Source organism: Heterodontus francisci, chromosome 4, assembly GCF_036365525.1.
Source record: "Heterodontus francisci isolate sHetFra1 chromosome 4, sHetFra1.hap1, whole genome shotgun sequence".
Lineage (NCBI taxonomy): Eukaryota > Metazoa > Chordata > Chondrichthyes > Heterodontiformes > Heterodontidae > Heterodontus > Heterodontus francisci.
In genome coordinates this window covers 152,659,266-152,673,114 of record NC_090374.1, presented here as the reverse complement: position 1 = coordinate 152,673,114, position 13,849 = coordinate 152,659,266, and the positions used below count along the sequence as shown (strand labels likewise).

General features: G+C 38.3%; 3 protein-coding genes and 4 pseudogenes across 7 annotated transcripts in view; 5 read left to right on the top strand and 2 right to left on the bottom strand.

Moving 5' to 3' along the window:
* The window catches only part of LOC137369315 (uncharacterized), a 265,372-nt gene that overhangs the window by 139,184 nt on the left and 112,339 nt on the right, over positions 1-13,849 (top strand). The window lies entirely within an intron of this gene.
* On the top strand, positions 192-1,010 carry LOC137369328 (uncharacterized; the record flags this gene model as incomplete). The annotated part of the gene is made up of 2 exons (XM_068030374.1): positions 192-429; positions 589-1,010. Coding segments are annotated over 2 exons (660 nt in total), but the record flags the coding sequence as incomplete, so codon positions are not given.
* LOC137369330 (uncharacterized) lies at positions 1,338-1,943 on the top strand (the record flags this gene model as incomplete). The annotated part of the gene is given in 1 exon segment (XM_068030377.1): positions 1,338-1,943. A coding segment is annotated over 1 exon segment (606 nt), but the record flags the coding sequence as incomplete, so codon positions are not given.
* On the bottom strand, positions 2,249-3,472 carry LOC137368603 (DNA ligase 1-like; annotated as a pseudogene).
* Positions 5,055-5,714, top strand: LOC137369326 (uncharacterized; annotated as a pseudogene).
* Positions 5,934-7,328, top strand: LOC137369317 (uncharacterized; annotated as a pseudogene).
* LOC137368602 (DNA ligase 1-like) lies at positions 8,207-10,676 on the bottom strand (annotated as a pseudogene).

Here is a 13,849-nt window from a genome sequence, read left to right as displayed (position 1 = left end):
CTTCTCCTTCATCATCTTCATCTTCATCATCTTCATCTTCATCTTCATCTTCATCTTCATCTTCATCTTCATCTTCTCCTTCATCTTCTCCTTCATCTTCTTCTTCATCTTCTTCTTCATCTTCTTCTTCTTCTTCTTCATCTCCTCCTTCTCCTTCTCCTTCTCCTTCTCCTTCATCTTCTCCTTCTTCATCATCATCTTCATCTTCATCATCATCTTCATCTTCATCTTCATCTTCTTCATCTTCTTCATCTTCTTCATCTTCTTCATCTTCTTCTTCTCCTTCTCCTTCTCCATCTTCATCATCTTCATCTTCATCATCTTCATCTTCATCTTCATCTTCATCTTCATCTTCATCATCTTCATCTTCATCTTCATCTTCATCTTCATCTTCATCTTCATCATCTTCATCTTCATCTTCATCTTCATCTTCATCTTCTCCTTCTCCTTCTCCTTCTCCTTCTCCTTCTCCTTCTCCTTCTTCTCCTTCTCCTTCTCCTTCTCCTTCTCCTTCTCCTTCTCCTTCTTCTCCTTCTCCTTCTTCTCCTTCTCCTTCATCATCTTCTTCTCCTTCATCATCTTCTTCTCCTTCATCATCTTCTTCTCCTTCATCATCTTCTTCTCCTTCATCATCTTCTTCTCCTTCATCTTCTTCTTCATCTTCTTCTTCTTCATCTCCTTCTCCTTCTTCTCCTTCTCCTTCTCCTTCTTCTCCTTCTCCTTCTCCTTCATCTTCTCCTTCTTCATCTTCATCATCATCTTCATCTTCATCTTCATCTTCATCTTCATCTTCTTCTCCTTCTTCATCTTCATCTTCATCTTCATCTTCATCTTCTTCATCTCCTTCTCCTTCTCCTTCTCCATCTTCATCATCTTCATCTTCATCTTCATCATCTTCATCTTCATCTTCATCTCCTTCATCTTCATCTTCATCTTCATCTTCATCTTCATCTTCTTCTCCTTCTCCTTCTCCTTCTCCTTCTCCTTCTTCTCCTTCTCCTTCTCCTTCTTCTTCTCCTTCTCCTTCTCCTTCATCTTCTTCTTCATCTTCTTCTCCTTCTCCTTCTTCTCCTTCTCCTTCTTCTCCTTCTCCTTCTTCTCCTTCTCCTTCATCTTCTTCTTCATCTTCTTCTTCATCTTCTTCTTCATCTTCTTCTTCATCTTCTTCTTCATCTTCTTCATCTTCATCTTCATCTTCATCTCCTTCTTCATCTTCATCTTCATCTTCTTCATCTTCATCTTCATCTTCTCCTTCTTCTTCATCTTCTTTATTTTCTTCATCATCTTCTTTTCCATCTTCATCTTCATCTTCTCCTTCTTCATCTTCTTCATCTTCTTCTCCTCCTTCTCCTTCATCTTCATCTTCTTCTTCATCTCCTTCTTCATCTCCTTCTTCATCTTCTTCTTCATCTTCATCATCTTCATCTTCATCTTCATCCTCTTCGTCATCTTCTTCATCTTCATCTTCTTCCTCCTCTTCATCTTCCTCTTCATCTTCTTCATCATCATCTTCATCATCTTCATCTTCATCCTCTTCGTCATCATCTTCATCTTCATCATCATCTTCATCTTCTTCATCATCTTCTTCTTCATCTTCATCTTCATCTTCTTCGTCATCATCTTCTTCATCTTCATCATCTTCATCATCTTAATCTTCATCATCTTCATCATCTTAATCTTCATCATCTTCATCATCTTCATCATCTTCATCATCTTCATCATCTTCATCATCATCTTCATCTTCATCTTCATCTTCATCATCATCATCATCATCTTCATCTTCATCTTCATCTTCATCTTCTTCATCATCTTCTTCTTCATCTTCATCTTCATCTTCATCTTCATCTTCATCTTCATCTTCATCTTCTCCTTCATCTTCTCCTTCATCTTCTCCTTCATCTTCTCCTTCATCTTCTTCTTCATCTTCTTCTTCATCTTCTTCTTCTTCTTCTTCTTCTTCATCTCCTCCTTCTCCTTCTCCTTCTCCTTCTCCTTCTCCTTCATCTTCTCCTTCTTCATCTTCATCATCATCATCATCTTCATCTTCATCTTCATCATCTTCATCTTCATCTTCATCTTCATCTTCATCTTCATCTTCTTCATCTCCTTCATCTCCTTCATCTCCTTCTCCTTCTCCATCTTCATCATCTTCATCTTCATCTTCATCTTCATCTTCATCATCATCTTCATCTTCATCTTCATCTTCATCTTCTTCATCTTCATCTTCATCTTCATCTTCATCTTCATCTTCATCTTCATCTTCATCATCTTCATCTTCATCTTCATCTTCATCTTCATCTTCATCCTCTTCATCTTCATCTTCATCATCTTCATCATCTTCATCTTCTTCATCTTCATCTTCATCTTCATCTTCATCTTCTCCTTCTCCTTCTCCTTCTCCTTCTCCTTCTCCTTCTCCTTCTCCTTCTCCTTCTCCTTCTCCTTCTCCTTCATCTTCTTCTCCTTCTCCTTCTCCTTCTTCTCCTTCTCCTTCTTCTCCTTCTCCTTCTTCTCCTTCTCCTTCTCCTTCTTCTCCTTCTCCTTCTTCTCCTTCTCCTTCATCATCTTCTTCTCCTTCATCATCTTCTTCTTCATCATCTTCTTCTTCATCTTCTTCTTCATCTTCTTCTTCTTCTTCTTCTTCTTCTTCTTCTTCATCTCCTTCTTCTCCTTCTCCTTCTCCTTCTCCTTCATCTTCTCCTTCTTCATCTTCATCATCATCTTCATCTTCATCTTCATCTTCTTCTCCTTCATCATCTTCATCTTCATCTTCTTCATCTTCATCTCCTTCTCCTTCTCCATCTTCATCATCTTCATCTTCATCTTCATCATCTTCATCTTCATCTTCATCTCCTTCATCTTCATCTTCATCTTCATCTCCTTCTCCTTCTCCTTCTCCTTCTCCTTCTTCTCCTTCTCCTTCTCCTTCTCCTTCTTCTCCTTCTCCATCTCCTTCATCTTCTTCTTCATCTTCTTCTCCTTCTCCTTCTTCTCCTTCTCCTTCTTCTCCTTCTCCTTCTTCTCCTTCTCCTTCATCTTCTCCTTCATCTTCTCCTTCATCTTCTCCTTCATCTTCTCCTTCATCTTCTTCTTCATCTTCTTCTTCTTCATCTTCTTCTTCATCTTCTTCTTCATCTTCATCTTCATCTTCATCTCCTTCTTCATCTTCATCTTCATCTTCTTCATCTTCATCTTCATCTTCTCCTTCTTCTTCATCTTCTTTATTTTCTTCATCATCTTCTTTTCCATCTTCATCTTCATCTTCTCCTTCTTCATCTTCTTCATCTTCTTCTCCTCCTTCTCCTTCATCTTCATCTTCTTCTTCATCTCCTTCTTCATCTTCTTCTTCATCTTCATCATCTTCATCTTCATCTTCATCCTCTTCGTCATCTTCTTCATCTTCATCTTCTTCCTCCTCTTCATCTTCCTCTTCATCTTCTTCATCATCATCTTCATCATCTTCATCTTCATCCTCTTCGTCATCATCTTCATCTTCATCATCATCTTCATCTTCTTCATCATCTTCTTCTTCATCTTCATCTTCATCTTCTTCGTCATCATCTTCTTCATCTTCATCATCTTCATCATCTTAATCTTCATCATCTTCATCATCTTCATCTTCATCATCTTCATCATCTTCATCATCTTCATCATCTTCATCTTCATCTTCATCATCTTCATCATCATCTTCATCTTCATCTTCATCTTCATCTTCATCATCTTCATCTTCATCATCTTCATCTTCATCTTCATCTTCATCTTCATCTTCATCCTCTTCATCTTCATCCTCTTCATCTTCATCTTCTTCGTCATCTTCTTCATCTTCATCTTCGTCATCCTCTTTATCGTCATCTTCTTCGTCATCTTCTTCGTCATCTTCTTCATCATCTTCTTCGTCATCTGCATCTTCTTCATCTTCATCATCTTCATCATCATCTTCATCATCATCTTCATCATCATCTTCATCATCTTCATCATCTTCATCTTCGTCATTTTCTTCATCTTCATCTTCGTCATCTTCATCATCATCTTCGTCGTCTTCGTCGTCTTCGTCATCTTCGTCATCTTCAGCATCTTCATCTTCATCTTCATCCTCTTCGTCATTTTCTTCTTCGTCATCTTCTTCGTCATCTGCATCTTCGTCATCTTCTTCGTCATCTGCATCTTCGTCATCTTCTTCGTCATCTGCATCTTCTTCATCTTCTTCGTCATCTGCATCTTCTTCATCTTCGTCGTCTTCGTCATCTTCATCTTCATCTTCAGCATCTTCATCTTCATCCTCTTCGTCATTTTCTTCATCTTCATCTTCTTCATCTTCTTCTTCTTCATCTTCGTCATCATCTTCATCTTCTTCTTCATCTTCGTCATCTTCGTCATCTTCATCATCTTCGTCATCTTCTTCGTCATCTTCTTCGTCATCTTCTTCGTCATCTTCTTCGTCATCTTCTTCGTCATCTTCTTCGTCATCATCTTCGTCATCTTCTTCGTCATCTTCTTCGTCATCATCTTCGTCATCATCTTCGTCATCATCTTCGTCATCATCTTCGTCATCATCTTCGTCATCATCTTCGTCATCTTCTTCGTCGTCATCTTCGTCGTCATCTTCGTCGTCATCTTCGTCATCTTCATCTTCGTCATCTTCATCTTCTTCATCTTCTTCTTCATCTTCTTCATCTTCTTCTCCTTCTCCTTCTTCTCCTTCTCCTTCTTCTCCTTCTCCTTCTTCTCCTTCTCCTTCATCTTCTCCTTCATCTTCTCCTTCATCTTCTCCTTCATCTTCTCCTTCATCTTCTTCTTCATCTTCTTCTTCATCTTCTTCTTCATCTTCTTCTTCATCTTCTTCTTCATCTTCATCTTCATCTTCATCTCCTTCTTCATCTTCATCTTCATCTTCTTCATCTTCATCTTCATCTTCTCCTTCTTCTTCATCTTCTTTATTTTCTTCATCATCTTCTTTTCCATCTTCATCTTCATCTTCTCCTTCTTCATCTTCTTCATCTTCTTCTCCTCCTTCTCCTTCATCTTCATCTTCTTCTTCATCTCCTTCTTCATCTTCTTCTTCATCTTCATCATCTTCATCTTCATCTTCATCCTCTTCGTCATCTTCTTCATCTTCATCTTCTTCCTCCTCTTCATCTTCCTCTTCATCTTCTTCATCATCATCTTCATCATCTTCATCTTCATCCTCTTCGTCATCATCTTCATCTTCATCATCATCTTCATCTTCTTCATCATCTTCTTCATCATCTTCATCTTCATCTTCTTCGTCATCATCTTCTTCATCTTCATCATCTTCATCATCTTAATCTTCATCATCTTCATCATCTTCATCTTCATCATCTTCATCATCTTCATCATCTTCATCTTCATCTTCATCATCTTCATCTTCATCTTCATCATCTTCATCATCATCATCATCTTCATGTTCATCTTCATCTTCATCTTCATCTTCATCTTCATCTTCATCTTCATCATCTTCATCTTCATCTTCATCTTCATCTTCATCATCTTCATCTTCATCTTCATCCTCTTCATCTTCATCTTCTTCGTCATCTTCTTCATCTTCATCTTCGTCATCCTCTTTATCGTCATCTTCTTCGTCATCTTCTTCGTCATCTTCTTCGTCATCTTCTTCATCATCTTCTTCGTCATCTGCATCTTCTTCATCTTCATCATCTTCATCATCATCTTCATCATCATCTTCATCATCATCTTCATCATCTTCATCATCTTCATCTTCGTCATTTTCTTCATCTTCATCTTCATCTTCGTCATCTTCATCATCATCTTCGTCGTCTTCGTCGTCTTCGTCATCTTCGTCATCTTCAGCATCTTCATCTTCATCTTCATCCTCTTCGTCATTTTCTTCTTCGTCATCTTCTTCGTCATCTGCATCTTCGTCATCTTCTTCGTCATCTGCATCTTCTTCATCTTCTTCGTCATCTGCATCTTCTTCATCTTCGTCGTCTTCGTCATCTTCATCTTCATCTTCAGCATCTTCATCTTCATCCTCTTCGTCATTTTCTTCATCTTCATCTTCTTCATCTTCTTCTTCTTCATCTTCGTCTTCTTCTTCATCTTCGTCATCTTCGTCATCTTCATCATCATCATCTTCTTCGTCATCTTCTTCGTCATCTTCTTCGTCATCTTCTTCGTCATCTTCTTCGTCATCTTCTTCGTCATCATCTTCGTCATCTTCTTCGTCATCATCTTCGTCATCATCTTCGTCATCATCTTCGTCATCATCTTCGTCATCATCTTCGTCATCATCTTCGTCATCTTCTTCGTCATCATCTTCGTCATCATCTTCGTCATCATCTTCGTCATCTTCGTCATCTTCATCTTCGTCATCTTCATCTTCTTCATCTTCTTCTTCATCTTCTTCATCTTCTTCTTCATCTTCGTCATCTTCCTCTTTGTCATCTTCGTCATCTTCGTCATCATCTTCGTCATCTTCTTCTTCGTCATCTTCGTCATCTTCGTCATCTTCGTCATCTTCGTCATCTTCGTCATCTTCGTCATCTTCATCTTCTTCATCTTCTTCATCTTCTTCTTCATCTTCGTCATCTTCCTCTTTGTCATCTTCGTCATCTTCGTCATCTTCCTCTTTGTCATCTTCGTCATCTTCGTCATCTTCCTCTTTGTCATCTTCGTCATCTTCGTCATCTTCCTCTTCGTCATCTTCGTCATCTTCCTCTTCGTCATCTTCGTCATCTTCCTCTTCGTCATCTTCGTCTTGATCTTCGTCATCTTCCTCTTCGTCATCTTCGTCATCTTCCTCTTCCTCTTCGTCATCTTCGTCATCTTCCTCTTCCTCTTCATCATCTTCGTCATCTTCCTCTTCCTCTTCATCATCTTCGTCATCTTCCTCTTCCTCTTCATCATCTTCGTCATCTTCCTCTTCCTCTTCATCATCTTCGTCATCTTCCTCTTCCTCTTCATCATCTTCATCTTCCTCTTCATCATCTTCGTCATCTTCCTCTTCCTCTTCATCATCATCTTCATCTTGATCTTGATCTTCATCATCTTCCTCTTCATCATCTTCGTCATCTTCCTCTTCATCATCTTCGTCATCTTCCTCTTCCTCTTCCTCTTCATCATCTTCCTCTTCGTCATCTTCGTCATCTTCCTCTTCGTCATCTTCGTCATCTTCCTCTTCGTCATCTTCGTCTTGATCTTCATCATCTTCCTCTTCGTCATCTTCGTCATCTTCCTCTTCCTCTTCGTCATCTTCGTCATCTTCCTCTTCCTCTTCGTCATCTTCGTCATCTTCCTCTTCCTCTTCCTCTTCGTCATCTTCATCTTCCTCTTCATCATCTTCGTCATCTTCCTCTTCCTCTTCATCATCTTCATCTTCATCTTGATCTTCATCATCTTCCTCTTCATCATCTTCGTCATCTTCCTCTTCCTCTTCATCATCTTCGTCATCTTCCTCTTCCTCTTCATCATCTTCGTCATCTTCCTCTTCGTCATTTTCTTCATCTTCATCTTCTTCGTCATCTTCTTCGTCATCTGCATCTTCGTCATCTTCTTCGTCATCTGCATCTTCTTCATCTTCGTCGTCTTCGTCATCTTCTTCATCTTCGTCATCTTCATCTTCATCTTCAGCATCTTCATCTTCATCCTCTTCGTCATTTTCTTCATCTTCATCTTCTTCATCATCTTCTTCTTCATCTTCGTCATCATCTTCATCTTCGTCATCATCTTCATCTTCGTCATCATCTTCATCTTCTTCTTCATCTTCTTCATCTTCGTCATCTTCTTCATCTTCGTCATCTTCTTCATCTTCATTTTCATCATCTTCACCTTCATCATCTTCATCATCTTCATCTTCTTCATCTTCTTCATCTTCTCCTTCATCATCTTCTTCATCTTCATCTTCATCTTCATCATCTTCATCTTCTTCTCCATCTTCATCTTCATCTTCTCCTTCTTCATCATCTTCATCTTCTTCTCCTTCTCCTTCATCTTCATCATCTACATCTTCATCATCTTCATCTTCTTCTTCCCCTTCGTCGTCTTCTTCTTCTTCATCTTCATCATCATCTTCTTCTCCTTCTTCTTCATCTTCTTCATCTTCTCCTTCTCCTTCATCTTCATCATCTTCTTCATCTTCTTCTTCTCCTTCTCCTTCATCGTCATCTTCATCTTCATCATCTTCTCCTTCTTCTCCTTCTCCTTCATCTTCATCATCTACATCTTCATCTTCATCTTCATCATCTTCATCGTCATCTTCTTCTTCTTCTTCTCCTTCATCTTCATCTTCTTCTTCATCATCTTCATCTTCGTCTTCATCTTTGTCATCTTCTTCTTCTCCTTCATCTTCATCATCTACATCTTCTTCATCTTCATCTTCTTCATCTTCTTCTTCTCCTTCTCCTTCATCGTCATCTTCAACTTCATCTTCATCTTCTCCTTCTTCTCCTTCTCCTTCATCTTCATCATCTACATCTTCATCATCTTCATCTTCTTCTTCTTCTCCTTCGTCGTCTTCTTCATCATCTTCATCTTCGTCTTCATCTTTGTCATCTTCGTCATCTTCAGCTTCATCTTCATCATCTTCTTGATGTTCATCTTCTTAATCATCTTCTTCAATCTTCATCTTCTTCATCTTCATCTTCATCATCATCATCATCATCATCATCATCATCATCATCATCATCATCATCATCATCATCATCATCATCTTCATCTTCATCTTCATCTTCATCTTCATCTTCATCTTCATCTTCATCTTCATCTTCTCCATCTTCTCCATCTTCTCCATCTTCATCTTCTTCTCCTTCATCATCTTCATCTTCATCTTCATCTTCATCATCTTCATCTTCATCTTCATCTTCATCTTCATCTTCATCTTCTCCTTCATCTTCTTCTTCATCTTCTTCTTCATCTTCTTCTTCATCTTCTTCTTCTTCTTCTTCATCTCCTCCTTCTCCTCCTCCTTCTCCTTCTCCTTCATCTTCTCCTTCTTCATCATCATCTTCATCTTCATCATCTTCATCTTCATCTTCATCTTCATCTTCTTCATCTTCTTCATCTTCTTCATCTTCTTCATCTCCTTCTTCTCCTTCTCCATCTTCATCATCTTCATCTTCATCTTCATCTTCATCTTCATCTTCATCTTCATCTTCATCTTCTTCATCTTCATCTTCATCTTCATCTTCATCTTCTCCTTCATCTTCTTCTTCATCTTCTTCTTCATCTTCTTCTTCTTCTTCTTCATCTCCTCCTTCTCCTTCTCCTTCTCCTTCTCCTTCTCCTTCATCTTCTCCTTCTTCATCATCATCTTCATCTTCATCATCTTCATCTTCATCTTCATCTTCATCTTCTTCATCTTCTTCATCTTCTTCATCTCCTTCTTCTCCTTCTCCTTCTCCATCTTCATCATCTTCATCTTCATCATCTTCATCTTCATCTTCATCTTCATCTTCATCTTCTTCATCTTCATCTTCATCTTCTTCATCTTCATCTTCATCTTCATCTTCATCTTCATCTTCTTCATCTTCATCTTCATCTTCATCTTCATCTTCATCATCTTCATCTTCATCTTCATCTTCATCTTCATCTTCATCTTCATCTTCATCTTCATCTTCTCCTTCTCCTTCTCCTTCTCCTTCTCCTTCTCCTTCTTCTCCTTCTCCTTCTTCTCCTTCTCCTTCTTCTCCTTCTCCTTCTCCTTCTTCTCCTTCTCCTTCTTCTCCTTCTCCTTCATCATCTTCTTCTCCTTCATCATCTTCTTCTCCTTCATCATCTTCTTCTCCTTCATCATCTTCTTCTTCATCTTCTTCTTCTTCATCTCCTTCTCCTTCTTCTCCTTCTCCTTCTCCTTCTTCTCCTTCTCCTTCTCCTTCATCTTCTCCTTCTTCATCTTCATCATCATCTTCATCTTCATCTTCATCTTCTTCTCCTTCATCTTCATCTTCATCTTCATCTTCATCTTCTTCATCTTCATCTTCTTCATCTTCATCTTCATCTTCATCTCCTTCTCCTTCTCCTTCTCCATCTTCATCATCTTCATCTTCATCATCTTCATCTTCATCTTCATCTTCATCTTCATCTCCTTCATCTTCATCTTCATCTTCATCTTCATCTTCATCTTCTTCTCCTTCTCCTTCTCCTTCTCCTTCTCCTTCTCCTTCTTCTCCTTCTTCTCCTTCTCCTTCTCCTTCTTCTCCTTCTCCTTCTCCTTCATCTTCTTCTTCATCTTCTTCTCCTTCTCCTTCTTCTCCTTCTCCTTCTTCTCCTTCTCCTTCTTCTCCTTCTCCTTCATCTTCTTCTTCATCTTCTTCTTCATCTTCTTCTTCATCTTCTTCTTCATCTTCTTCTTCATCTTCTTCATCTTCATCTTCATCTTCATCTCCTTCTTCATCTTCATCTTCATCTTCTTCATCTTCATCTTCATCTTCTCCTTCTTCTTCATCTTCTTTATTTTCTTCATCATCTTCTTTTCCATCTTCATCTTCATCTTCTCCTTCTTCATCTTCTTCATCTTCTTCTCCTCCTTCTCCTTCATCTTCATCTTCTTCTTCATCTCCTTCTTCATCTTCTTCTTCATCTTCATCATCTTCATCTTCATCTTCATCCTCTTCGTCATCTTCTTCATCTTCATCTTCTTCCTCCTCTTCATCTTCCTCTTCATCTTCTTCATCATCATCTTCATCATCTTCATCTTCATCCTCTTCGTCATCATCTTCATCTTCATCATCATCTTCATCTTCTTCATCATCTTCTTCTTCATCTTCATCTTCATCTTCTTCGTCATCATCTTCTTCATCTTCATCATCTTCATCATCTTAATCTTCATCATCTTCATCATCTTAATCTTCATCATCTTCATCATCTTCATCATCTTCATCATCTTCATCTTCATCATCTTCATCTTCATCTTCATCATCATCATCATCATCTTCATCTTCATCTTCATCTTCATCTTCTTCATCATCTTCTTCATCTTCATCTTCATCTTCATCTTCATCTTCATCTTCATCTTCTCCTTCATCTTCTCCTTCATCTTCTCCTTCATCTTCTTCTTCATCTTCTTCTTCATCTTCTTCATCTTCATCTTCATCTTCTTCTTCATCTTCTTCATCTTCATCTTCATCTTCTTCTTCATCTTCATCTTCATCTTCATCTTCATCTTCATCTTCATCTTCATCTTCATCATCTTCATCTTCATCTTCATCATCTTCATCTTCATCTTCATCATCTTCATCTTCATCTTCATCTTCTTCATCTTCATCTTCATCTTCATCTTCATCTTCATCTTCATCTTCATCTTCATCTTCTTCATCTTCATCTTCATCTTCATCTTCATCTTCATCTTCTTCATCTTCATCTTCATCTTCATCTTCATCTTCATCTTCATCTTCATCATCTTCATCTTCATCTTCATCTTCTTCATCATCTTCTTCATCTTCATCTTCATCTTCATCTTCATCTTCATCTTCATCTTCATCTTCACCTTCTCCTTCTCCTTCTCCTTCTCCTTCTCCTTCTCCTTCTCCTTCTCCTTCTCCTTCTTCTCCTTCTCCTTCTTCTCCTTCTCCTTCTCCTTCTTCTCCTTCTCCTTCTCCTTCTTCTCCTTCTCCTTCTCCTTCATCATCTTCTTCTCCTTCATCATCTTCTTCTCCTTCATCATCTTCTTCTTCATCTTCTTCTTCTTCTTCTTCTTCTTCTTCATCTCCTTCTTCTCCTTCTCCTTCTCCTTCTCCTTCATCTTCTCCTTCTTCATCTTCATCATCATCTTCATCTTCATCTTCATCTTCTTCTCCTTCATCATCTTCATCTTCATCTTCATCTTCATCTCCTTCTCCTTCTCCATCTTCATCATCTTCATCTTCATCTTCATCTTCATCTTCATCTTCATCTTCATCTTCTTCATCTTCATCATCTTCATCTTCATCTTCATCTTCTTCATCTTCATCTTCATCTTCATCTTCATCTTCATCTTCTTCATCTTCATCTTCATCTTCATCTTCATCTTCATCTTCTTCATCTTCATCTTCATCTTCATCTTCATCTTCATCTTCATCTTCATCTTCATCTTCATCTTCATCTTCTTCATCTTCATCTTCATCTTCATCTTCATCTTCATCTTCATCTTCATCATCTTCATCTTCATCTTCATCTTCATCATCTTCATCTTCATCTTCATCTTCTCCTTCTCCTTCTCCTTCTCCTTCTCCTTCTCCTTCTCCTTCTCCTTCTCCTTCTCCTTCTCCTTCATCTTCTTCTCCTTCTCCTTCTCCTTCATCTTCTTCTCCTTCTCCTTCTCCTTCTTCTCCTTCTCCTTCTTCTCCTTCTCCTTCTCCTTCTTCTCCTTCTCCTTCTCCTTCTTCTCCTTCTCCTTCTTCTCCTTCTCCTTCATCATCTTCTTCTCCTTCATCATCTTCTTCTCCTTCATCATCTTCTTCTTCATCTTCTTCTTCATCTTCTTCTTCTTCTTCTTCTTCTTCTTCTTCATCTCCTTCTTCTCCTTCTCCTTCTCCTTCTCCTTCATCTTCTCCTTCTTCATCTTCATCATCATCTTCATCTTCATCTTCATCTTCTTCTCCTTCATCATCTTCATCTTCATCTTCATCTTCTTCATCTTCATCTCCTTCTCCTTCTCCATCTTCATCATCTTCATCTTCATCTTCATCATCTTCATCTTCATCTTCATCTTCATCTCCTTCATCTTCATCTTCATCTTCATCTCCTTCTCCTTCTCCTTCTCCTTCTCCTTCTTCTCCTTCTCCTTCTCCTTCTTCTCCTTCTCCATCTCCTTCATCTTCTTCTTCATCTTCTTCTCCTTCTCCTTCTTCTCCTTCTCCTTCTTCTCCTTCTCCTTCTTCTCCTTCTCCTTCATCTTCTCCTTCATCTTCTCCTTCATCTTCTCCTTCATCTTCTCCTTCATCTTCTCCTTCATCTTCTTCTTCATCTTCTTCTTCTTCATCTTCTTCTTCTTCATCTTCTTCTTCATCTTCATCTTCATCTTCATCTCCTTCTTCATCTTCATCTTCATCTTCTTCATCTTCATCTTCATCTTCTCCTTCTTCTTCATCTTCTTTATTTTCTTCATCATCTTCTTTTCCATCTTCATCTTCATCTTCTCCTTCTTCATCTTCTTCATCTTCTTCTCCTCCTTCTCCTTCATCTTCATCTTCTTCTTCATCTCCTTCTTCATCTTCTTCTTCATCTTCATCATCTTCATCTTCATCTTCATCCTCTTCGTCATCTTCTTCATCTTCATCTTCTTCCTCCTCTTCATCTTCCTCTTCATCTTCTTCATCATCATCTTCATCATCTTCATCTTCATCCTCTTCGTCATCATCTTCATCTTCATCATCATCTTCATCTTCTTCATCATCTTCTTCTTCATCTTCATCTTCATCTTCTTCGTCATCATCTTCTTCATCTTCATCATCTTCATCATCTTAATCTTCATCATCTTCATCATCTTCATCTTCATCATCTTCATCATCTTCATCATCTTCATCTTCATCTTCATCATCTTCATCATCTTCATCATCATCTTCATCTTCATCTTCATCTTCATCTTCATCTTCATCATCTTCATCTTCATCTTCATCTTCATCTTCATCTTCATCATCTTCATCTTCATCTTCATCTTCATCCTCTTCATCTTCATCTTCTTCGTCATCTTCTTCATCTTCATCTTCGTCATCCTCTTTATCGTCATCTTCTTCGTCATCTTCTTCGTCATCTTCTTCATCATCTTCTTCGTCATCTGCATCTTCTTCATCTTCATCATCTTCATCATCATCTTCATCATCATCTTCATCATCTTCATCATCTTCATCTTCGTCATTTTCTTCATCTTCATCTTCATCTTCGTCATCTTCATCAT